We start from the raw sequence: 25,421 nt of genomic DNA on the forward strand, positions 1-25,421 counted from the left end.
TTTAATTTTTTTATGTTCCTTATCCGATTACTCGATTATTCGAACTAACTAGTTCATCAATTAATCGACAACTAAAATAATCTATAGCTGTAGCCCTAGAAATATTAATCAGTAAATACCACCTAAGTGTCATTATTTAGTTAACATTTCATTCAATACCTATCTGAAATGTAGTGAATGACTGAAATCTTATAATCTCATCATGGTGTGGCCATAAACACTGGCATCATTCTCCCTGCTGCAAGACAAAAACCGAGCATTACCTATTGGATTAGCAGAATGCCAAATGTGATTAAGGTCTCTTAGGAATCGGACATTTGCTCTTAGATGATAAGCTGGCAATGCGGAGTCCAAGTCCCTGCCAAAACTGAGATGGAAGAAAACGGGTGAGCGTAGATGAATAATGAAAACGAAGCATTTGTCAACTCTGCTACTTTTTCCTGGAAGTTAGTCATCCTGGAAAAGAATCATGCTACAGCAGAAACTATCATGCACAAAAGTGCGATGACACACAGTCTTTCAGTCTCACTGCTGACTAATAAGCCACAATGCAGTGAGTGAGCCATCACAGCATGATAGCACAAAGATCCACCATGCTGATAGGTTAATGAAAACACACAAACTCTGGTCTAAGAGCTGTTATGCCTGCTGGGGGAAAAAAAGCCAAACACATCAACGAGCTAATTTCCAATGCAGCTGCGAGAGCAAAGAGCAAACGCATTGTGTGTGCTAAGTCATAAAATGCTGCATGAATACGTAGTAGGTGGCTCTATTGTGACCGTTTGCGTTGGCACAGGATAGCAGCCAAATTCAATGGTAGATTGCAGAGGTACACAAAGTCGAGATACATGTAAACACACCCACATATGCCAAGTTGATAAATACTGTATGGTATGTGCATGTATTAGCTCAACAGCTTTTTAGAGATAAATAAACACCAGTAGTCACATTGATTTACATTACCTAAAGCTATAAAGGCAGCACCCAAAAAACACACACACAACATCTGTGGCTGAACAGCAGGCCTGGCTAACAAACCACCACAGAGGAAGATGGGAGGCCAAGCCTCTGATTGATCTGCAGGGTAATTGGCAGGGAGCAACCGAAAGAGCCAAAGGAAATAAATATCAGACATGCTGCTGGACTGGGGGTTAAGTTCCACGGAGGTGATAAACTCTGACTGGTTGTCCCATGAGTGATGGCTCGTCATCTGATAAGGTGGTAAACATTCGAGGCTGCGTTATAACTGCCGAGAGCGAAGGAGTGAGGTGTGATATGAGAGCATGATGGGAAAGGATGAAGTAAAAGTGGGGCAGGTAAAGGTGACTCACAGTTGTGAACTGCTGTCTCATAACTTCTAAAAACCATACATCATCTGTGCCGGCAAACCTAACACAGTGACACAGTGATGAAAAACTGATACCACACGATACAATACAGTGAAGAAAATAAGTACTTGAACTAGAGATGTCCCGATCCGATATTTGTATCGGATCGAACGCCGATATGGGCAAAAAAATGCGCATCGGTATCGGATTGGCTGACACGGAAAAAATTCCGATCCAGACTTCCGATCCAGTTTTTTTTTAAAAAAGTCCGGTCCGGGTTTTCCGGCGCACTGATTTACATAATCCATTCCAGTTTTTGCTTCGGTTTCCCTAAAATCCGGTCCGCATTTTACAGCACACCTTCAGCACACTACATTACCGTCTCCCAATTTACCTAGACTTTATCGGTAAAAATGTCAGCTGTGTGGGAACATTTTACCTTAAAGGACGACAAAGACGAAGAGGCAGAGTGCAACATTTGCCACAATAAAGTCAAGCGTCGTGGTAAAGCTGTAAGAAGTTTTAATACAACCAACCTAATCAAGCATTTAGCGAAATACCACCACAAACAATATGAGGAGTATGTTAAGAAAACCGAAGACAAAAAGAAAGGTCCTACGCAACTAACACTGGCAGAAACTTTTGCTATGCGTGACAAACTGGCACTCGACAGTCCCAAAGCCCAGGGAATAACAAGAGTCATTGCCAAAGAATTCATTCTAGATGACGAGCCATTATCTCTGAGTAAAGACGCACCATCCAACACTTAGAACCACGGTACAACATGCACAGCCGTCATTACATTCTTGAGCGATTCGGCCGTGGAAGATTCGAGAACCATTCACAAACATCCAAATTCCGATTATTGAAATATGTCAAGTAAAGCGGAACTAATACACAGCGTGGTTTTCGGGATGCAATGAGAAACGGACCGCATTGCGTTCCGAGAGTAAACATCATGCTTGTCATAGACCCGGGTAATGCCAATGCTCAACTCACGGCTTTAGCTCAACTCATGCCGCTAGATAAAAAACACAACAATACCTGACTGCTGCTGACAGCCGCTACAAACTATGTCAACATCCTTTTACTGTAAATAATAGATATCATATGTATATAGAACTAGATGCAAGATGACAGACTCGACGGCGTTAGCAACATTGAAGTATTGAAAACTAGATGTGTCAGTCAACAGCCGCCATCTTAAAGCAGAAGACTTCCCTAGTAGGCTGTTGTAGTGAACCTTCCAAGGGAACCTAATTAACTTTTTATCTAAAATACTCCTAAATCGGCAAAATCTTGACTTGAATCTATCTTCAAAACAGTTTTAAAAATTTCACATGGAAATTATGGAATAACGCGAGCAATTTTAACAACTTTAACAGTTGATTCACAAAATTAAATGAATTGCATGTAGTTTAAAGCTGCTGATACAGAATGGGGACTTGAGCATTTTATTTACTGTTTTAAAATGTTAACTTGATATGAAATAGTTGTTTATTTAAACCTGAGAGGCTTTTTATACAATTTTTGTAACTAATGCACGAAACATTAAAAGCATCTAATTGTTTGGGGGGTTTCTGGGATTTTCCACTGAAGTTGTTGGTGTGTTTTGCTTTTTTAAGACAGTTTACAATATTATTTGCATGTTTTACTGACTGACTATGCCATTTCTGTTTGTTATTTATAATGTTTTGTGTTTGTCACTGAATAAATAGGAGTTTCTTGTTAACAACCATTGTGTGTTATTCAAACTCAATTAAGCTGTGTACTAAAACTCTTTTCAACGTGAGTCTGACAACTAAGTAAGGAGGCCAAATAACTTTAAACTTTAACAAATGCTCAGATAGCCCGGTATCGGTATCGGCCAGAATCGGATCGGAAATGCAAAACAATATCGGTATCGGATCGGAAGTGCAAAAACCTGGATCGGGACATCCCTACTGGGAACCTCTGGGTATCTCACGATATGATTTGCGATACAAGGTTCAAGATTACGATTATCTCACGATATAGCGATACATCGGTCAGGAAATCATTCTACAATGTTCTACAAAACAACTAATAAACAAAAAAAAACAAGCTCCTTCTGCTGTGATTTGTAATGAGTTTATCACTAGTAGACGTCCGATCTGTTTTAAGTGGGAGGGTGGCAACCTTTGGAAGCCTCAAATTTGGCTTGAAACTTGCAATATGAACGTGAGCAATGGGAGGGAATTGAAAACGATGTGACATCACCAGCCTCTGTGCAGATTGAGCAATTGTTTTCCTTGGCGACGCCTCGTTGTGGAGATGGGAACAACGAATCCTGTCATATCACCATCATAATTTCTCTTGATTATGAGGCCATTCATCAACAAATTGTTTAAAAAATATAACCTGGTTCTTCTCCTGGCTACGGCACACTCCCCCAGGAAATTTGACGACTATGTGAGTAATAGTAACTGTGATTGGCTGGCAACTGATTCAGGGTGTATCCTGCCGACTGCCCATAGCTAGCTAGGATAGGCTCCAGAAGCCCCGCGACCATTGTGAGTAGGGTTGTTCCGATCCTGTTTTTTTGCTCCCGATCCGATCCCGATTGTTTTAGTTTGAATATCTGCTGATCCCGATATTTCCCGATCCGATTGCTTTTTTTTTTGCTCCCGATTCAATTCCAATCATTCCCGATAATTTTTCCCGATCATATACATTTTGGCAATGCATTAAGAAAAAAATGAATAAAACCCGGACAAATATATACATTCAACATACAATACATAAGTACTGTATTTGTTTATTATGACAATAAATCCTCAAGATGGCATTTACATTATTAACATTCTTTCTGTGAGAGGGATCCACGGATAGAAAGACTTGTAATTCTTAAAGGATAAATGTGACTTTGCATATTGTGACTAAATACTGCCATTTAGTGTATTTGTTGAGCTTTCAGTAAATGATATTGTAGCCATCTGTTCTGCCCAAATGTATGATGGGAAGTGCACCCATGACTGTGCGTAGTGGTACCAATTGATATATCTTCTCTGCGTTGGGAAATAACATAGGGTGTAAAGAAAAAGATCAACTACTACCTTACTTCCCCACAGTTTCCCATGATGTTTCTAATCGTAGGGAGAGGGATTGTAAGGCTTTAGCCAATTAAATAAAGACTTCGAAGGCTGCCAAAATTCACTCTACTCATTTTACGCTGCCTTTTAGCTCTATATATAGGTAAAACGGCGGCATTACAGATTGAACGCGACAATGCGTGAGTGGGCCGTGCAGCGCATGCATTAAATATTTTAACGTGATGAATTTAAAAATAAAATTAATTACCACCTTTAACAGGATAAATTTGATAACCCTACCTTAAGCCTAAACTAAAGACTCTGGATGAGTGTAATATATTATGTCTGTAACATTAAATACAATTAGAAAACGATTTATTTAAAAATATATATTAAAAAAAGGCATGTCCGATATTTTTTTGCCGATTCCGATACTTTGAAAATGACGTGATCGGACCCTATCGATCGGGATGTTGATCGATCGGGACATCTCTAATTGTGAGGATAAGGGGCTTGGTGAATGAATGAATGTGAGTAACAATCTCCAAATAAAGGCTACTGTATAATCATCAAAACTGTTAATTTGGTGAGAAAATAATAAATCATAAATAAGGCCAATAAACAGCAACAAACTACAAAACGTCTTCACGAGGACGTGGTTTGCAATCCACAAAGGAGGAACCAACAGAGAAGAATAGAGGTAGTGTTTACAGAATACTGGTTTAGGGTGCACTGCAGCTCTCTTCCACAGCTGCAGGTGGTGTGCCTGCAATGTTAACTCCCCCATCAATTTCCATTTGCTAAAAACAGCACCGGTGCTGAGCGAAGGGTGTCATCAGCTGAGCTACTTCAGAATTCGTCAGCAACTATTCAACTTTTTTCATATAAGGTTGATGAAGCGAGCCAGGAGCATTCTCCCAGACTGCTTTTTACTTCCAAAATTCAAGTGGAAAATAAAATGGGGTTATTTTCCCTTTGCCAAGCCATTCCAGCTGATAGCGTTACTTCAGGGGAATTGCATTACACACATGGAGCATGCATAAACTGCTAATAATGAAGACTTATACATTCCCGCCTTAGAGAAACACAATGAAACCAAACGGTGGATATCTTCGAACAATCAGGACAACTTTCAGAGAATGACAGGCATTGCAGAGAATAGTAAAGGGGGTGGATATTATAACCAGTGGTGTTGACTCTGCATAACAAACAACATGGTGCTGTTTCTTAACCCAATGTGAACAGTACAGTTGTCCGATATCACCTGTAGCCGATAATATCAACCTATCAAAGCATTCTAAAATGATATTGAATAATATTGACATCAGTCTTTCATTATATGTTTTGGGCCAATATGCATGTTGCCTTCAATGTGATTGTCAAAGCTTTTTTTCCCTTTGTACAAGGGCTGGTCACAGCTTAGCACAGCAGTTACGCTAATTGACCATTAAATGTCTCCAATTTAAGATGCTTGGATTTGTAATTTGAGCAGACCATTTGCATTCATGGTGCAAAAATGCAATGTACAATAAATTATGGAAAAATAATAAATTGTAAACTCATAAAATATAACTACAGCGCTACCAGAAAGAAATAATCAGTAAGAAAAGCAATAAAATACAAATATCCGCGCAAAACGCCAGCAAAATGCATCTTGGGAATAACTTATTGACAAAACATTGTCTGGACTAGTCTGTGCCTTTTGCCTGCCTGTATTTGTAATGCTTTGTCATCACCTAGTTGCGCTTCAGTATTTATTTTGGCTCATTTATTGTTTCATTTTATTATGATTAATAGTAACTAGACGACCAAATTCGTCCAAATGGACTAGCACAAGAAACTTAAAAAAAAAAAAAAAAAAAAAAAAACTTTTTTCCAAAAATTATAAACACAGTATATATTAAAAGATTGATTCATCTAATACACATGCGTATTATATATATAAATACATACGGCGGAAAACACAGACAAGACTGCTGTATTTTAAGCCAAAAGAACAGTTGTGTTTGATAAACAATATGTCTATATGCTGCCATACCAGATTCATGGCTTATTAAGTGCTTGAACTATTTTTAATTTGTCCGTTTTACTCTGGAGACGCCCGTTTACAGACACCACGCAACCACTTTTGTTTCAACCCAGCCAAAAAGAAGGTAAGTAATTATATCTATTATTCGAAGTGTCTATCATTTTTATCTTAAAATCATTAATTGATGTCTAATATTTAGTAAAAAAAAAAGACAAATTATTCACTCACATATTTTAAACTTTTAAACAAATACGTCACAATGAAAAAAAATTGTGTCTGTAAATAAGTCACGAATATCTACCTCATAACTATCTCTTGTGTGCTTTTTATTTTATTACCGTCACCCCCCTCCCCCGATATTTTAGAAAATCTCGACCACTCCTTGATGTCTGCGATTTCTGCATTGCGACCTTTGTTATATTACAGTGTTTCACCCATAAAATCCCCAAAAAGTCCGGCTGTGGCCATTCACAGCTGTGTCTTGACACTTGGTGAGACATGCTACAAGAAGTTTTTGTATCAAAACAAGGTAAATACGCGATAATATCTCGTTAAAATCATGGTGTCTTTATTTATGCTCTCTCATGCTCTTACCTCGAGTTAGGGTTTATTTTATTTATTTATTTATTTTTAAATGCCCTCCCATTCAAAATTTTTCTTCCCCCAGAAAATTGAGATTTTAAACCTTCCAATGATGTATCACATGCATTCAGGACAATTTTGAAATTTGGCGAAATTGGGGGTCTCATAGCGGCACTTCAATCACCTGAGTGTTTTCCACCATATATACAGTACTGTATCTAATCCACAAGATTATACTATTTATTTTTCAATAAATATTTGAAATGATTTATATAATCCAATTGTGAACCAAGTGTCTATGCCAAGCAAAATTTAAAAACCCGAAGGTTCAAGTCGATGTCCCTCCCCTTCGGGTTAAAGTTACGGTATGTTTTAGGGTAACCCTAACATATACACTTATATATATTAGGGCTGTCAAAATTATCGCGTTAACGAGCGGTAATTAATTTTTTTAATTAATCACATTAAAATATTGGACGCAATTAACGCACAAATGCCCGCTCAAACAGTTTAAAATGACTGCACAGTGACATGTGTACTTGTTGTGTTTTTCGGAGTTTTGGCGCCCTCTGCTGGTGCTTGGGTGCGACTGATTTTATAGGCTTCAGCACCCAAGAGCATTGTATAAGTAATTATTGACATCAACAATGGCGGGCTACTGGTTTATTTTTTGATTGAAAATTTTACAAATTTTATTAAAACGAAACATGAAGAGGGGTTTTAATATAAAATTTCTATAACTTGTACTAACATTTATCTTTTAAGAACTACAAGTCTATCCATGGATCGCTTTAACAGAATGTTAATAATGGTAATGCCATCTAGTTGATTTATTGTTATAATAAAGAAATACAGTACTTACTGTATGTACCATATGTTGAATGTATATATCCATCTTGTGTCTTATCTTTCCATTCCAACAATAATTTACAGAAAAATATGACATATTTTAAAGATGGTTTGAATTGCGATTAATTGCGATTAATTACGATTAATTAATTTTTAAGCTGTAATTAACTTGATTAAAAATTTTAATCGTTTGACACCCCTTATATATATATTTATATAAAATTGGACTGGGGGGGTCCCTTTTTCTGAGTCTTGTTCAAATTAGGGCCCCCTCCCCGAAATCCTGTTGAGATCTGGTACCCCTCAAGTGCTCAAAAAATTCCAACGTGCTCTTAAAACAATATTCAAATTAATTTTACCATCCAAACCTACATAAATAATTTAAAATATTTTAATATAAAACATGCACATGAAATTAAAACTTCTCACAAACAGGGTTAGGACCATAATATGTTAATATCGGTACCAGATTTTTGGTGTTGGACAATATCGGGTATCGGTTATCGGTTAAAAAGACATTATCGGACAACTCTGGTGAACATTATAGTAATATATTGTCATTCAGTTTTAACAAGGGTTACAGTTTTCTGTCAACTCATACAGGGACATGGTGCTATGAATTTGTCTTGGGTACTTGTTGACAAATAATTGTGAATTCAGCCTTGTAACAACTTGTATGAATGTAAATAAATCAAAGCCATTTAATTCAATTATCATTACTTTTTCTAGCATTAATAACGCTGCCATTATATACAAATGACAAATATCAGGATAACAAAGTTAGTTTCTTTAGTATGTGGCCCATCTGTTTTTTGTTGTTGTTGTTTTGTTTTTTTACACCACCCCTAATAGGATGACACTGATTTCAAAAGAGGGTGATAGGGTTCGTCTCCATTTCTACTCATGAATATAATCCATGTCTTTTCGACGAAGCTGTACTCAAACCAGCCTTAGGGCAGGGTAAATTGAATTGGGTTTTCTACCAGGATACATGTGCTATATCAATGTAGGACAATGTTAAAGGAAATAAATCCAGTTGACAAAAAATGATGTTTTCATTAGGAAAATCAAAAAAGTTTTTTTTTTTTTTTTCGCACCTCAACGTGAAGAGTAACTCCTTGTATCACATCTATTATATAACTGTAAAATAGAATTAGACAAATGGTAATGAAAGGAACACTTTACAGTTGCTTGGCTCAACAAAAATAGACAGTATAATACTTTCTTTCATTATAGTAAAAGCAATTGATACATATAGACTTCAGATGTACTCATAATACGAATTAAAAGCAAGAGTGAGCAGTAACTTTACTTTCTTTAGAGTAGCACTGTGCTCAGCACCTCAGAAGAGTGGAGTCAATTTCTTCGATTCAATTTTCAAGTTGGAGTCTATCAACGTCCAATCTTATAGTCCTAGCATCTTTATGATTGTCTCATCCATCTGTAATCCTAACTATAATTCCATTCGTGTTATTCTGTAATGATTCCCAGTCCTCATGGAGTTTGCTTGGACTTGCACCAAAAATTGAATCGTATTATTTCATATGACTCATCCATCCATACATTTTCTCTTTTGTTACATCGTTAAAGTCACGGGTGAGTTGGAGTGGATCCCAGCTAAATAACGGACGGACGCACAATGTTATAATGGATGCTGCCTGCAACTGAGTGAGACATTTACTCCTTTTCTAAAGACTGGTAAATACATTTGTGTATGAGACAGGCAGGAAAAGAAGCACGACCCAGAAGTACGACCGCAGTTATTTTTTTAGAGCGAGAGGGGACGAGAGATAGCTCGTTGCTCATTGTCTTTCAGATGTCCAGCTGTAGTTTCAAGTCATGTCATTGAAAAATGTCCTGAGTGTGTTGCTAAGACCCGTGTGCGTCCATAAGGTGTGAGTACACGAACCCTCTTGTACTGTTTAACCTTTATTGTTTTTGTTTTTGAGGTGTTAATAGTTAGTGCCGAGCGCTAAGCTAATTAGCTAATTCACCAACGTGTATTTCATAAGGAGGAACGTGTAAAACCATGATTAAGTGCAGCAGTAACACTACAAACATGCGAAATAGTACAGAAATCAGTAAAAACTAAGTATATTGGTTGAAAGAAGTCTTATTTCTTAAGACACTTTGTTTCCAGAAAATGTGGAATTCATTCCACCTGTGTAAATTCTATTGTATTGCTGAGAGAAATAAGTACTGTACTCCCTTTAAAATGGTTAATGTTTTTGCACTTTCTTGTAAAAATAAATGAATAAAAGAGCAGCTTAAAGAGCATATGACAGGAGAAAAAAAAAAGTCTTAAATAGCATTATTATGTGAATTAGAATCATATTTTGAGACGATTCGACCATATACAACAATTTAGCAAAGCGCAGATGACGAGAAATTAGTCTTTTAATCTGCCGGTTAGCCACGCCTACCATTATAGGGCTCAAGCGTCCCCAACAGGTGGATGACGTCAGCGGGAGACTGGGCTAATCGGTTTTACTATACAGCCCATTGAGGGGGAATTATTTAGAACGAGGAAAACGCGACGAAGAGAGCCGCAAAATGTCATTGTTTCAGTCTCTCTACTCCAACATTTTTACAGGATATTCTTTTTATCCAAGTATTTTTTTCCCAATAGCTAAATAAATGGCTTGAGAAGGACCAGTCAGCCCGTCGAGGGGGAACTATTCACAACGAGGAAAACGCGACGAAGAGATCTGCAAAATGTCATTGTTTCTGTCTCTTTACTTCAATATTTTTTCAGGATATTTTTTTTATCAAAGTATTTTCCCCAACTGCTAAATAAATGGCATGGTCATGACAAATAACAGTCTTGTGCTAAATGGAATATGAAATAATAAAAATGCACTTATTCAGGACGACATGGTAAAATTACTCCATGATGGTCGAAACTGTCGGCTCATTTCCCTTCCCCGGCTTCGGAGAATGTAAACAAACCAAGAGGCGTGACAGCTAGCCGACATGCTAACCCGAAACCGAGTTATTTTTCAAAGTCTTCGAAGTGGAAAATCGCACATAACTAGCCCGGATTATTTGACATGACGACTGGGTTGTCGATTGTCTTTGTGGATCGGCAAACCGCCTGGCGGAGAGAAATTTACAGCTCGTTCCCCGGAGGAGGGCGGCTGCAGTTGTTGTGCAGCTAACGTGCAGCTAATGTGCATGAGGAGAGCTTTTTACATGCCTATCAATGATCAAACGTGAGTAGTCCTTTATTAAAGAAAGTTTGTCGTGTTTACTTTTGTAGTCGCTGTATTCATATTTGACATAATACAAAACAAGATGTTTACTCACTTCCTCGTAAGTCCAATGGTCCCACAGTAGTAGGGCTTGTTTTGGCCAATGTCCACGGTGAATGGGAACCTTTTGAAACTCCAAAAAGGCGCACACGCCCCTCCCTCATACAGCAAGATTTTTCTGCAGCCGTTTGGCTGGCGTGATGCGAAAAATAAACGTATTAATCCGAAAAATCAGCTGAATCCTTAGTCCTCATACACAACAATAGGCTGTATAGTGAAGTACACGTCACAGTGCCCTCCTCCTCAATGCATGACCAAAGCCGGAAGTCACTCACTTTCATGGCGCGGGATTCAAAAAACTAAATAAATATAGCTATCGTTTCCACACACATCCAAGCGGTCCATATCATTCAGGAGCATAAAATACCGCGTGTATTACGAAATACACATGCTTTTTCGTGTCACATGCACTTTAAGGGCAGCTTTTTGCTGTATGGGCATGTTTCCATCGTTCCTGTTGAAACATTAGGATATTTTAAATAAATAATGAACAAAAATTCGTTTGTCTACTTAATTAATAGAAATGTACGATGCATCGATAATCGTGATAACCGTGATCATTGTCAATACCGTGATCATCGTTCAAGAATCGAATGGTAGCCCTCTGAATCGTAATCGATTCGAATCGCGGGTGCCTAAGATGGCACACCCCTAACTGATAGTCTGCTTTTCCTTTTCAAATCAGGCTTATTCAGTGTTTCCAGAGCCAGAATAAAACAAAGTCAAGCAGAATTCTGTTTGTATGCTCCCTCAACTGTGAAACAGATGTCAACCACCCAAGAGTGCCGTGTTTTCAAGGTAATCCTGCACATAGGCGGAGTTTGACTTTTGTGGCAAGGGGGGGGGGGGGGGGGCAAAACATGTTGATGACCCTGAAACGCAGTGTAAGCATTACAATTAACTTTCAAGATATTTGCACAGATAGTGGCTTACCCCATGCTCGTACATACAGGCATCACAGCTGTGTGTGTGGGTGTGCTTGCGTGTGTGAACGCACGCGTTTTTCTGTCTTACCTAGTGGAGAAGTAGACGCCGCATCCTTTTTGACTGAATATTCCAGTCAGGAATATTTATAATAATGTGTTAAAAATTAAGTGGTTTTTTTTTTTGTTTCCAAGCATTTTTCTAAATCAGACGGCTTAGGACAGCTATGGTTTTGACCAAGATCATCGTCCATTGAATGTGGTGCGCCCGGTGGTGGCTCTGTTGTAAAATTAACGTCTTTAGTGGGGCAAACTGAAACTTTGCTTACCCATTTTGGCGGTTCTCGGTCATTGTTGTCGCTTTTGAAAGCTTAGGTTAGAAAAAATTATGTGTATCCATCTTGCCTCTTCTGTAATAAGCTGTTTTTTTTTTTTTTCTCCCCTAGGCAAAGCAAATGACCGTCTCTAAGGTGCTAGTCACATGATCTGTTCGAAAAAAAATTTTTCCCATTAGTTGTTTTTTTTTTGGTTTATTTCACTCATTTTTGTTGTTTGTTTTATTGCCTTACAGCTTTTATAGACAACATTTTACCGGCAAAGTCTTAATTTTAAATTCATGTAAGGTCAATTACATGTAGGACTGTAGCTTTCAATTATTTTAGTACTCAATTAATCGATGAGCTAGTTAGTTTTAATAATCGAGTAATCGGATAAGGAACATAAAAAATTAAAATACCTGAGCTCAGCCTCAAACGGTATAAAAAATAAATAAATAAATAAATAAATAAGGATCTAAGTACAACAGGAGAACAATTGGCTAACTTACACAGCAAAAGCCCCTTAGCTTAAATGCTCTAAAATGCTAACTTTTTAAATTTTTAAATTTTATTTTTTTTACAATTATCGGAACAAAATGTTTCAAAAACATATTCCCACAAAAAAGGCTAAATATCCATATAAACTAAATTACTAATGCATTAAAAAAAAACAGCTCAAACAAAAACTGAGCTTATGTTGGTCTCAACAGGATTAAGCCATTTGAAATGAGTTATGTCATATTCACTGCTGCCCCAAAAGGGCAGTGTATCCACCCAAATCACCAAAACTAAATGCAAACACCTTCAAAACAATTACAACGCCACTTTAATTAAACTAATATTCAAAGCAGCAAAATTTAATTTGAATCTTTTTTCTAATGAAATTACTCGAGTTAATCATTTAATCGTTGCAGCAATAATTACATGCAATGACATTTTCAGCCACCAGTAGGGGCTCCGCCCCCTCCCGGCCTTAATCTCCGTGTATGATCCTGCACTATTCTATGTTCCTGACAGACCCTTATAGAAATTCTCCATACAACGCTCAGGCAAAAACTTAGCATGTTAAGCAGGATGAGGGAAGAGCCTACATCATCTCTAGGCTGGGACATCACTGTGATACAATGTCTTTTGATTGAAAAACCACCCCCGTGGGGCATCTGCTTGCAATTCGATGTCAGTGTTCAGTTATCCAAGACCTTATACCAGAAGAGCAGTGCAGACAAATGATGGATATGTGAATGATCCATCAGCTCTACTTGCCATTTTAGCCACAGCTACATGCAGTAATTATTGACCAGAGTAATACATAATCGACAGAGAATTGATTAACAGCTTTTCATATTGTGCTTAGTCTCACGTTGACCAACACATGCACCTTCAGTCAATTTGAAACATGTTGAATTTAGAAGTGGTGCAACTGTGACGACAAATGGACTATCTAAAAGAAGAGATGGCGGCGGGGTGATTTTACACAGCAAGAGCTTTTGGCAGAGTTGTAGGGAACACAACATAGAGAAAAGCTATTTGGTAGCTTAGCAACCGGTGCCAAATATGAACTCGCTTGAACCAGGCCATCGTCATCCTATGTCCTATCACACAGTCAATGCCACATAAACCAACTGCAGTGTAAAAAGTGGTTCATTCTGCTGTAACATCAAACTACTTAAAGAGAGTACAAAGCCAGAGGATGATCAATTGAACGAACAAGCGGAATTGATCGGGGTGTGAACGAACAAGCGGAATTGATCGGGGTGGGGATTTGTACAAATTGCAGACACTATGGAAACAAAGCAGGAAAATTAATAAGAAAATATACAACCGACTACTAAATGATGCATAGAGCAAATTCTTCAAAGAACTTCAATTATGATTTCAAACCAAGAAGATGCAGAAATACATTGAAAGCAGTGTTGGTTTAATACAAAAAAATAAGTTAATAATGATGCACACTTGCATTATCTTTCTATAGTTTTCTATAGCAAGAGTGCAATGCTTCTTAACTATACTGTCAGCATGCAGAGCAGTGAAATACAAGATGTTTTTTTTTTTTTTTTTTTAATGTTTTGCTTCTTTTATAACTGAGGAAGGAGCGTAAAAGCAGTTGATTCATGACTACTTTACTGCCTTCTCCCTTCTCATTCATTCAGTAGAGACAGGCTGTGTGAATTAAAATGGTGAAGGCAGCAGCTCTTGACGCCAGACAGTATACACTAGGGGTCGGGAACCCATGGTTTGCGAGACATATTTGCTTCTTTCATCCATCTGCTTTGCTGTTGAAGCACAACACTCTGATTTTTTTCCCCATCAGTTAGATATATAAAGATTAATCTTTAACTTTGAATGCATTATAGTAAGATTTTCTCGATGTTCTTTTTTATAAACAGCTAACAGTTATTTGCAGGCCCTCCACCAAGGGCTGGCCATTCGGGGCTGTTCCCCCCAAAGTACAGAGCTGTTAAACCACCTTGTTTTTAGGGAGGAGGGTGTCATCATCTTCAAAAAGCATTAGGGCAACCTTATGCATTTCAGCAGTTTTATGTATATAAGTTTTATGTAGTAATTTTATGTGTAGTTAGCCTGCATGTAGCAGTGTCTGGTTGTTTCAATCATGTGATGTAATGAGCCCCACAATTCACCTACTCGTGTCCTCTCCAGTCTCCCTATTGCTTGTTTTGAGACACACACGGTAAGATGTAATGTTGGTTTAGCCTTGAAAGGTCTATGCTGAGTGATAATCCCACACTAATTGTAACTCGTAGCATTAGCATAGCATTCGTGTTAGCCATTAGGCTATTGCTAACAACGAGCGTCCTCTTAAACTCTCAGACAACTTTTTGTTATATACAGTTTGTGGCGTCCAGGTGGGCATAATTAATTGAATATAACATACTTTTTTCCTACTGAGTGTGTTTTATAATGGGATAGATATGTAGATTACGGAGCCCCTAGAGGGACATCGACAGAAATAAAATCAATTTAAGCAATCTGGTGCGCACCAGATTGTTTCTAGTGCTCACTAGAAACAATTGTTGCAATTGTTGCTGAAAAAAATTGGTGCATTGTTGCAATTGGCTAACTTGCTAGCAAAAGTCTGCTAGCTTATATGCTACATAATGCTAATGTTTACAACAATTGCTGAACTTGCATAGCAAAAGTTCGCAGTAAAGCTTACTTTTAGTGTTCCTTAACTGTGGACCTAACCTAACCCCAAATCCTAACCCTAAACCTTTCAGAAATAGGAATACAGGATGCCCCCATCGCGCCCAAAGCCGTACAGCTGGGAAAGAAAGGGACATCCCCAAAATTCCTAAAATGATTAGAAATGTATCATTTCACATATATATGCCGTATTACTTCAATACGGAACGCAAATTTTAATTCCCAAATACGGATCGATCCTTATTCGAAGGGACGGGTGGCAAGCCTACAACACCAACCTGTTGTCAATGATTACTACTTCCATACAAAATTAAATTTTCACACTACACTAAAATTTCACATGAACCTAAAAAAATACATTTCACACGAAACTAAAAAATATGGACCCGTAAAAGTCAGCTTTACCAAAATCCGCTCGCATAAATGCTATTTAATGCGATTGTTTACAACAATTGGCCAACTTGTATAGCAAAAGTCGGCTAGCTTAAATGCTATACAAGGTTAATGTTTACAACAATTGGCTAACTTACATAGTAAAACTCAGCTAGCTTAAACGCCACATAATGCTAATGTTTAAAACAATTGGCTAACTTGCATTGTAAAAGTCGGCTAGCTTAAATGCTATATAATGCTAATGTTTACAACAATTGGCTAACTTGCATAGCAAAAGTCCACTAGCTTAGAGGCTATATATTGCCAATGTTTACAACAATTGGAAAGCTTGCATTGCAAAAGTTTGCTAGCTTAAATGCTACATAATGCTAATGTTTACAACAATTAACTAACTTGAAGCGCAAAAGTCAGCTAGCTTAAATGCTTTATAATGCTAATGTTTACAACAATTGGCTAACTTGCATAGTAAAGGTTTGCTAGCTTAAATGCTGTATAATGCTAATGTTTACAACAACTGGCTAATTTGCATAGCAAAAGTCCACCAGGTTAGAGGCTATGTAATGCCAATGTTTACAACAATTGGCAAGCTTGCATAGCAAAAGTTCCCTAGCTTAAATGCGACAATGCTAATGTTTACAACAATTAACTAACTTGAAGCGCAAAAGTCCGCTTAAATGTTTTATAATGCTAATGTTTACAACAATTGGCTAACTTGCAGAGCAGAAGTTCGCTACCCTCAATGCTATAGCCTATAATGCTAATGTTTACGAGATAGTTTCTAGTGTGCACCATATTGCTTAAATTTATTTCATTTCTGTCGACGGAGCCCCATAGATGGTACAATATGTGTTCGTATGTTCATTTGAAATAGTAGGAAACATTCCTTTATTTATTTATTTGTTTTTGAAGTGAAACTTTCGAGTTTTACAGACAAATATATTGAGTAAACATCGACTGAAAAAAATGAAATGCCTAAAATATGACTAACACTAATAGGTATTATCGTCCAAAAGACTAAGATGAAAATTAAAAGCGCTGCCAAAAACAACACTGCCCTGGAGGCTGTCTTTGGTACAAGTCCCTCCGCCTGTCGGGTTTGAAACACAGAAAATGACAGAGGTTTTGAAAGCCAGTCAAGTGGAAATGACGAGAATAAATCCCCACGTTTTTACCAGTTGCCTTAGTAACAGGATCCCAATCAAAGATGACACACATTAAAAATGTAAACACATGAATACATTTTTAGGTGCAAGGTATCAGAAGTACTGATCCAATTTTGAGGCCCAGACGACAATGATTAAATGGTCTTCGACAAAAAAAAAAAAAAAAATGGAACTGGAATAAATTAACAAAACGCATTTTTCCAGACACATCAGTTTAATACTTGCCGATAGTGTTGTCTAAGCTTTCCACTCGACTCTAGATGCACAATGATAGAAGGAGGGCAGCCTGACCATGTCCCAAAAGCACTCAGCAAATGATAGTACACAGCCAATGGAAAGAGACAGGCAATCGATAATTCTATACCAAGCAGAGTCCCTGGATAATATTTGTTTGCTGCTTTGAGACTTGTTGTAACAAGAACAAGTGGACTTACAGTACCTGCAGTGAAGTTGTAACTGGCTGAAAATCCCACAGCCTCCAATTCGCCATCCGTAACAAATTTTATCCACAGGTAACGGCCGCTACTCCTGATGTCCGGCGGGCTGTGCTGACCGCAATAGCGTCCGAGCATAGGAGAGAAGCCGAAAGGACCATCGCGAACTTCAATGTTGTCAAATTTACATTCCCAAGAGGACTCTACCGAATAATGCTCCTCAAAGTGGAGCTCAATGCACTGCCTTGGGGGTGCTGAAAGACATGGTGGAAATAATGTTGTTTCAGCTCCTTTTCACATTTGTGGGTGGGCAACTAATCGTTAAATCAGAGAAAACATTTACCTTCAAGGATGTACACACACTCTGTGTCTGGGGGGTATTTGTTTGGGTAATTGGGAGAAGTGAAGAGACCTCCTTCTGATTCTTTCACCCATGTGCCACATTGACCGGCTGGTTTCACTCCAGAATTGTTTTTCACTGAAACAGAAATTGAAATGATCATTTTGAGTCTGGTTTTTCCAGTAATAGTTTGTAAAGCACAGCACACAACTAAAAAACACGCGCAAAAGCTATCACAAGATGACAGGTGTTATGGCTTGTCTACCACCAATGTTATCGGGCACTAAAGTAGGTGGTGGGCAGCAATGTTTTTTCTCAAGCACAAAGCAGCATACAAAAAGTGTATTGTTGCTTCTTTGGGGGGGGGGGGCATGTCTTATATGAATCTCTAATGCTGATTCTGAATAAATACAGTAGTATAAAAAGGTATTTGAACCTTTTGTAAGTGTTGTCACATCTCTACATAAAATCACCATCAAATGTGTCAAAATCACATAGATGAAAAAACAGTGTTTGCTGTAACTAAAACGACCCAAACATTTATAATTTTTCATATTTTAATGAGGATAGCATGCAAACAATGACAAAAGGGGGGAAAATAAGAGAACCATCACATTTAATATTTTGTGCCCCCCCCCCATTTTACAGCAATAACTTCAACTAGACGCTTCCTGTAGCTTCAGATCAGTCTGGCACGTCAAACAGGACTATTCTTTGCCCATTCTTCTCGACAAAACTGCTGTTGTTCAGTCGGATTCCTGGGATGTCTGGCATGAATCGCTCTCTTTCGGACCTGCCACAGCATCTCAATGGGGTTCAAGTCTGGACTTTGAATTGGCCACTCCAGAACGTGTATTTTGTTCTTCTGAAACCATTCTGATGTTGATTTACTTTTGTGTTTTGGATCATAGTCTAGTTGCAGCATTCATCCTCTTTTTAGCTTCAACTGTCTGACAGACCGCCTCAAGTTTTCCTGCAAAACATCCTAATAAATTTTTGAATTCTTCCATTAATGATTGTCCAGGCTCTGAGGCAGCAAAACAGCCCCAAATCATGATGCTCCCTCCATGCTTCACGGTGGGGATGAGGTGTTGATAATGGTGAGGTGTTCCATTTTCCCTCCACACATGACGTATGTGTTACTCCTAAGGGTGTAACGGTACATGTATTTGTAGTGAACCGTTTCGGTACGTGGTGCTTGGTTCGGAACGGAGGCGTACCGAACGAGTTTCTGACGTAATGTAACACTTCTTTTCGAGGCTGTTAGTCGATCGGGTTACAGTTTCTTTGTGTAGATTATATTTACTCCATCTTCTCTACTATAATGAGGACCAACACGGTAGGACAGTATAACCCAGAAACGTCAACGGCGCGACAACGTGGTCGCCGCGAGAACGCAGTGAAACGCGGGCATTAAAGTCAATCAGCCAATGCACACCAGTCGCAGCGCGGCTGCGTGTTAGACGCGTCCCAGAAGCGGCTCAACACCACACACGCGAAAAGAACGGCAGAGTTTATTATTTGACGACGCGACCCTCCTGCTTCAATACTACTACCGGTAGCTAGGATCGGGCAGACTGGAAGTCACTCGTGTAAAAATACGGTGGATCCGGTCGATTTTCAAACTAATATGCAATCGTAACCCACTTTTTGAGTCCATCATATCTCTTGAGTGGCAGCTCGGGGCACTGTTGACTTGTCTTTGTTGATTTACAGTTGTCTTCTCTGCTATTATAATAACCAACACGGCCCCGTGTTCAATACAAAACCCTCCTACCACAACAAAACAAGTAGGAACTAATATTCACATAGGAACTTACGTTATACAACATAAAATATACAATATAAATGAATACTACATCACATTTGTAAAACAAACACATAATAAAATAAATAATAGCCCATTTAAATAAAAGAAATTGAAATGAGCTAAAACACCCATCACTTTTTGAGCAGAATTCTAGCTTTGTATAGGCCAATGTTCCTATTGTTGAAAGCACAAAGGTGTGTAATAAACAACTAGCACATTTATATTTTGCATTTTGTTTTCTTACTGTACCGAAAATGAACCGAACCCTGACCTCAAAACCGAGGTACGTACCGAACTGATATTTTTGTGCGCCGTCACACCCCTAGTGACTCCACAACATTTTAACTTTGGTTTCATCAGTCCACAAAATATTTTGCCAAAACTTCTGTGGAGTGCCCAAGTGCCTTTTTGCAAACATTAAATGAGGAGCAATGTTTTTTTAAGACTGCAGTGGCTTCCTCCGTAGAGTCCTGTCATGAACACCATTCATGGCCATAGTTTTACAAATAGTTGATGTGTATATTTCTGTAAGTCTTTAGCAGACACTCTAGGATTCTTTTTTTATTTTTTTACCTCTATGAATATTCTGCGCTGAACTCTTGGCTTCATCTTTGGTGGGCGTCCACTCCTTGAGAAAAAAACAACAGTGCCAAACTCTCTCCATTTGTAGACAACTTCTCTCACTAACGATTGATGAACATCCAGACTTTTAGAGATGGTTTTGTATCCTTTCCCAGCTTTAGACAAATCAACAATCCTTGATCGCAGGTCTTCAGACAGCTCTTTTGACCGAGCCATGATGCACATGAGACAATGCTTCTCTTCAAGACAATTCTTACCAGGTGTGTGTTTTATAGTGGGCAGGGCAGCTTTAAACCACTCATCAGTGATTGGGCACACACCTGACTTAAATTGTTTGCTAAAAATTGGTTTCACTTTTTCTATAAGTCTCCTCAGGCATAGGGTTCACTTACTCCCCCCCCCCTTCTGTCATTGTTTGCGTGCTAAAATATGAAAAACTATAAATGTTTGGGTGGCTTTAGTTAAAGCAGACACTTTCTTTCATCTGTGTGATTTTGACAAAGATCAGATCACATTTGATGGTGATTTTATGCAGATATGTGAGAAATTACAAAAGGTTCAGATACGTTTTTATACCGCTGTACGTTGAACAATCAATTTTTTTTTTCCCGATCAGAAAAAAATGTTTTTTGGGGGGGTGGAAGTGGGGGGGGGGGGGGCGATACTTCGCGGTTTTTCACTTGTCACGGCGGGTTCTGGTCTCCATTAACTGCGAAAAATGGGGGATCACTGCACTTTTTTTTTCTGTTGGACTTCGACGCTGGCCTGTTTTGCATGCCAAGTAGATAAAAATGTCGTTGAAACCTGGATTTTTCCCCGTTGAGTTTGACATTTGAGTCCAGCCGTGTGTTCCCCCACCATGACAAATGTACATGGCGGAAAACACAGACAAGACTGAAAAGCAGTTTCTGCTCTTGCACTCCTCTTTAAAAGAAACTGCTGTATTTTAAGCCAAAAAAACAATTGTGTTTGATAGAACAATATGTCTATATGTAGCCATAGCAGATTCATAGCGCATTAAGCCCCCGAATTATTTTTAATTTGTCCGTTTTAAACCGGAAATCCCCGTTTACAGATGTTGCGCAACCGCTTTTGTTTCAACCCAGCCATAAAACGAAGGTAAGTAATTATATTATTCAAAATGTCTGTCATTTTACCTTTGAATCATTAACTGATGTCTAATATTTCGTTTAAAAAAAAATGACTTTAAAAAAAAATTTCACTCGCGTATTTTAAACTTTTAAACAAATTATGTCACAATGGAAAAAAATGGTATCTGTAAAAAATGTCACGGATATCTACCTCATAACTATCGCTCAACTGTATTTTTTTGTCACTGTCGCATTTTCTCCGGAATGTTAGATGATAAATAATTGATCCAAAAAAAAAGAACAATTGAAAAAAAACGTTTAAAAGGGTCAATATTAGGGCTGTAAAACGATTAAAATTTAAATCGAGTTAATTACAGCTTAAAAATTAATCAATAGTAATTAATCACAATTCAAACTATCTATAAAATATACCATATTTTTCTGTAAATTATTGTTGGAATGGAAAGATAAGACACAAGATGGATATATACATTCAACGTACGGTACATAAGTACTGTATTTGTTTATTATTACAATAAATCAACAAAATGGCATTAACATTATTAAAATACTGTTAAAGTGATCCATGGATAGAAAGACTTGTATTTCTTAAAAGATAAATGTTAGTACAAGTTATAGAAATTTTATATTAAAGCCCCTCTTAATGTTTTTGTTTTAATAAAATTTGTAAAATTTTCAATCAAAAAATAAACTAGTAGCCCATCTTTGTTGATGTCAATAATTACACAATGCTCATGGGTGCTGAAGCCCATAAAATCAGTCGCACCCAAGCGCCAGAAGAGGGCGACAAAACTCCAAAATACACAAGTAACAAGTGGACATTGCATTGTGCCGTCATTTTAACCTGTTTGGGCGGGGCATGTGCGTTAATTGCGTCAAATATTTTAACGTGATTAATTAAAAAAATTAATTACCGCCTGTTAACGCGATAATTTTGACAGACCTAGTAAATATATGAAAAAGCAAATCTTGACCATTCCTTGATGTCTGCGATTTCTGCATCACGACTCTTGTTGTCTTGTTAAAATCCCCCCAAAATCCAGCTGTGGCCATTCACAGCTGTGTCTTGACACTCAGTGATACATGCTACATGGAGGTTTTGGAATGAAACAAGGTAAGTACGTGATAATATCTTGTTAAAGTCATGGCGTCTGTATTTCTGCTCTCGCGTGCTCTCACCTCCAGATAGCGTTTTACTGTTTAAAAAACTTTTTTTTAAGATGCCCTCCTGTTCAGAATTTTTCTTCCCACAGAAAATTGAGATTTTCAGCTTTCCAATGATATATCACACATGCATATAGGACAATTTTGAAATTTGGCCAAATTGAGGGTCTCAGAGCGGAACTTCAAGTCACCTGAGTGTTTTCCGCCATATATTCAGCGGAAGACGAAGTACTGTTAAGAAGTATAGCATCAGATTACTAACTCGGGTGCAAAAATAGGTGATCGGGACATCCCTAGTTGCTATAACGCCTAAAACTCATCTCGTGTTTTCTCACCTCAAGTACACCTCAGTCTAAATGGAATTAGTTAAGTCTACAGCCGTTTGTGAAAGGAACAGACATGGTACATCGATTTGTGGGTAAATACATTAATTAGAGATGTCCCGCATCCCGATCGATCGGGTTCGATCACGTCATTTTCAAAATATTGGAATCGGCAAAAAAATATCGGACATGCCTTTTAAAAAAAAAAAAAAAAAATATATATATATATATATATATATATATATATATATATATATATATATATATATATATATATATTTTTTTTTTAATCAAATCGTTTTCTAATTGTATTTAACGTTACAGACATAATATGTTACAATCATCCAGAGTCTTTAGTTTAGGCTTAAGGTAGGGTTATCAAATTTATCCCGATAACGGCAGTAATTAATTTGTTTTCAAAATGTATCACGTTAAAATATTTAACGCAATTAATGCATGCGCTGCACGACCCCACTCACGCATTGTCGCGCTCATTCTCTCATGGCGCCGCTTTACCTATATAGAGAGGGTAAAGGCAGCGTATAATGAATTTTGGCAGCCTTTGGAGCCTTTTCTTTCATTGACTAAAGCCTTACAATCCCTCTCCCTACGTTTAAAAATATCGTGGGAAGCAGTGTGGGGAAGCAAGGTAGTAATTGATCTTTTTCTTGACACCCTATGTTCATCCCAACGCAGAGAAGATATATCAATTGGTAGCACTACGCACAGTCATGGTTGCACTTCCCATCATGCATTTGGGCATGGCTACAGTATCATTTACTGAAAGCTCAACAAATACACTAGATGGCAATATTTAGTCACAATATACAAAGTCACAAGTCTTTCTATCCGTGGATGCCTCTCACAGAAAGAATGTTAATAATGTAAATGCCATCTTGAGGATTTATTGTCATAATAAACAAATACAGTACTTATGTACTGTATGTTGAATGTATATATTCGTCCGAGTTTTATTCATTTTTTTCTTAATGTATTGCCAAAATGTATATGATCGGGAAAAATTATCGGGAATGATTGGAATTGAATCGGGAGCAAAAAAAAAAAAGCAATCGGATCGGGAAATATCGGGATCGGCAGATACTCAAACTAAAATGATCGGGAGCAAAAAAACATGATCGGAACAACCCTAACATTAATCGATTTTTCAATCAGATTTTCGTTTAGTTGATATTTGGGCGCTTTTTCTATCAATCGATTTTCCGACCCGATTTTCGAGTTCTCAATTTTCCGATTGATTTTCCGATCCGATTTTCGATTTTACAGTCATTTTTCAATTAATCGATTTTCCGATCCGATTTTCAATTTTTCAATTTGTGGGCGACATTTTTGATTAATCGATTTTTTGGATCAGATTTTCGAATTAATCGAATTCTCGATTCCATTTTCGATTAATCGATATTTTTGGGCGATTTTTTTCCCGATTTCTCTGGACGATTTTTCGATTTTTGTGCGATTTTCTTAATCGATTGTCAGTTTGTATTGTGCTTTGGAGAAACATTAGTGCTTGACTTACAGTATTATAGTAAAGTCACCTGAGTGTTTTCCGCCATATATTCAGCAGAAGAAGAAGTACTGTTTAGAAGTATAGTATCAGATTACTAACTCGGGTGCAAAAATAGGTGATCGGGACATCCCTAGTTGCTATAACACCTAAAACTCATCTACTGTTTTCTCACCTCAAGTACTCCTCCATCTAAATGGAATTAGTTGAGTCTACAGCAGTTTGTGAAAGGAACAGACATAGTACATCGATTTGTGGGTAAATACATTCATCGGTTTTTCGATCAGATTTTCATTTAGTTGATATTTGGCCGATTTTTCTATCAATCGATTTTCCGACCCGATTTTCGAGTTCCCGATTTTTCGATTGATTTTCCGATCCGATGTTCGATTAATCTATTTATGGGTAAAACGAATAATCGGCTCGTTGGTAAATCGATTAATCGATTTTTCGTTCAGATTTTCGTTTAGTTGATATTTGGGAGAGTTTTCTATTAATCGATTTTCCAAACCGATTTTCAAGTTCTCGATTTTTTGATAGATTTTCCGATCCGATTTTCGATTAATCTATTTGTGGGTAAATCGATTAATCGGCTCGTGGGTAAATCGATTAATCGATTTTTCGATCAGATTTTCGTGTAGTTGATATTTGGGAGAGTTTTCTATTAATCGATTTTCCGACCCGATTTTCGAGTTCTCGATTTTTGGGCGATTTTTTGATTGATTTTCCGATCCGATTTTCGATTGATCAATTTGTGGGCGACATTTTTGATTGATTTTTTTTTATCAGATTTTCGAATTAATCGAATTCTCGATTCCATTTTCGATTAATCGATATTTTTGGGCGATTTTTTCCCGATTTCTCTGCTTTTGGATGATTTTTCGATTTTTGCGCGATTTTCTTAATCGATTGTCCGTTTGTATTGTGTTTTGGAGAAACATTAGTGCTTGACTAACAGTATTATAGTAAAGTCACTTGAGTGTTTTCCGCCATATATTCAGCAGAAGAAGAAGTACTGTTAAGAAGT

At 37.6% G+C, this 25,421-nt stretch overlaps 1 protein-coding gene across 7 annotated transcripts in view; it reads right to left on the bottom strand.

Annotated features, from left to right (window-relative positions):
- Positions 1–25,421, bottom strand: part of neto1l (neuropilin (NRP) and tolloid (TLL)-like 1, like) — a 267,411-nt gene that overhangs the window by 115,325 nt on the left and 126,665 nt on the right. For 6 of the 7 annotated variants that reach the window (XM_057824255.1, XM_057824259.1, XM_057824256.1 and 3 more), the window contains 2 exons: positions 17,885–18,019; positions 17,547–17,795 (listed from right to left, as the gene is read on the bottom strand). The exons of the other annotated variant lie outside the window; for it this stretch is intronic. In XM_057824255.1, coding sequence (XP_057680238.1) covers positions 17,547–17,795; positions 17,885–18,019 — 384 coding nt within the window. The remainder of the gene's footprint in view (positions 1–17,546; positions 17,796–17,884; positions 18,020–25,421) is intronic. 7 annotated transcript variants of the gene reach the window in all.

The sequence above is a fragment of the Corythoichthys intestinalis genome, chromosome 20 (assembly GCF_030265065.1).
Source record: "Corythoichthys intestinalis isolate RoL2023-P3 chromosome 20, ASM3026506v1, whole genome shotgun sequence".
NCBI classification, from domain to species: domain Eukaryota; kingdom Metazoa; phylum Chordata; class Actinopteri; order Syngnathiformes; family Syngnathidae; genus Corythoichthys; species Corythoichthys intestinalis.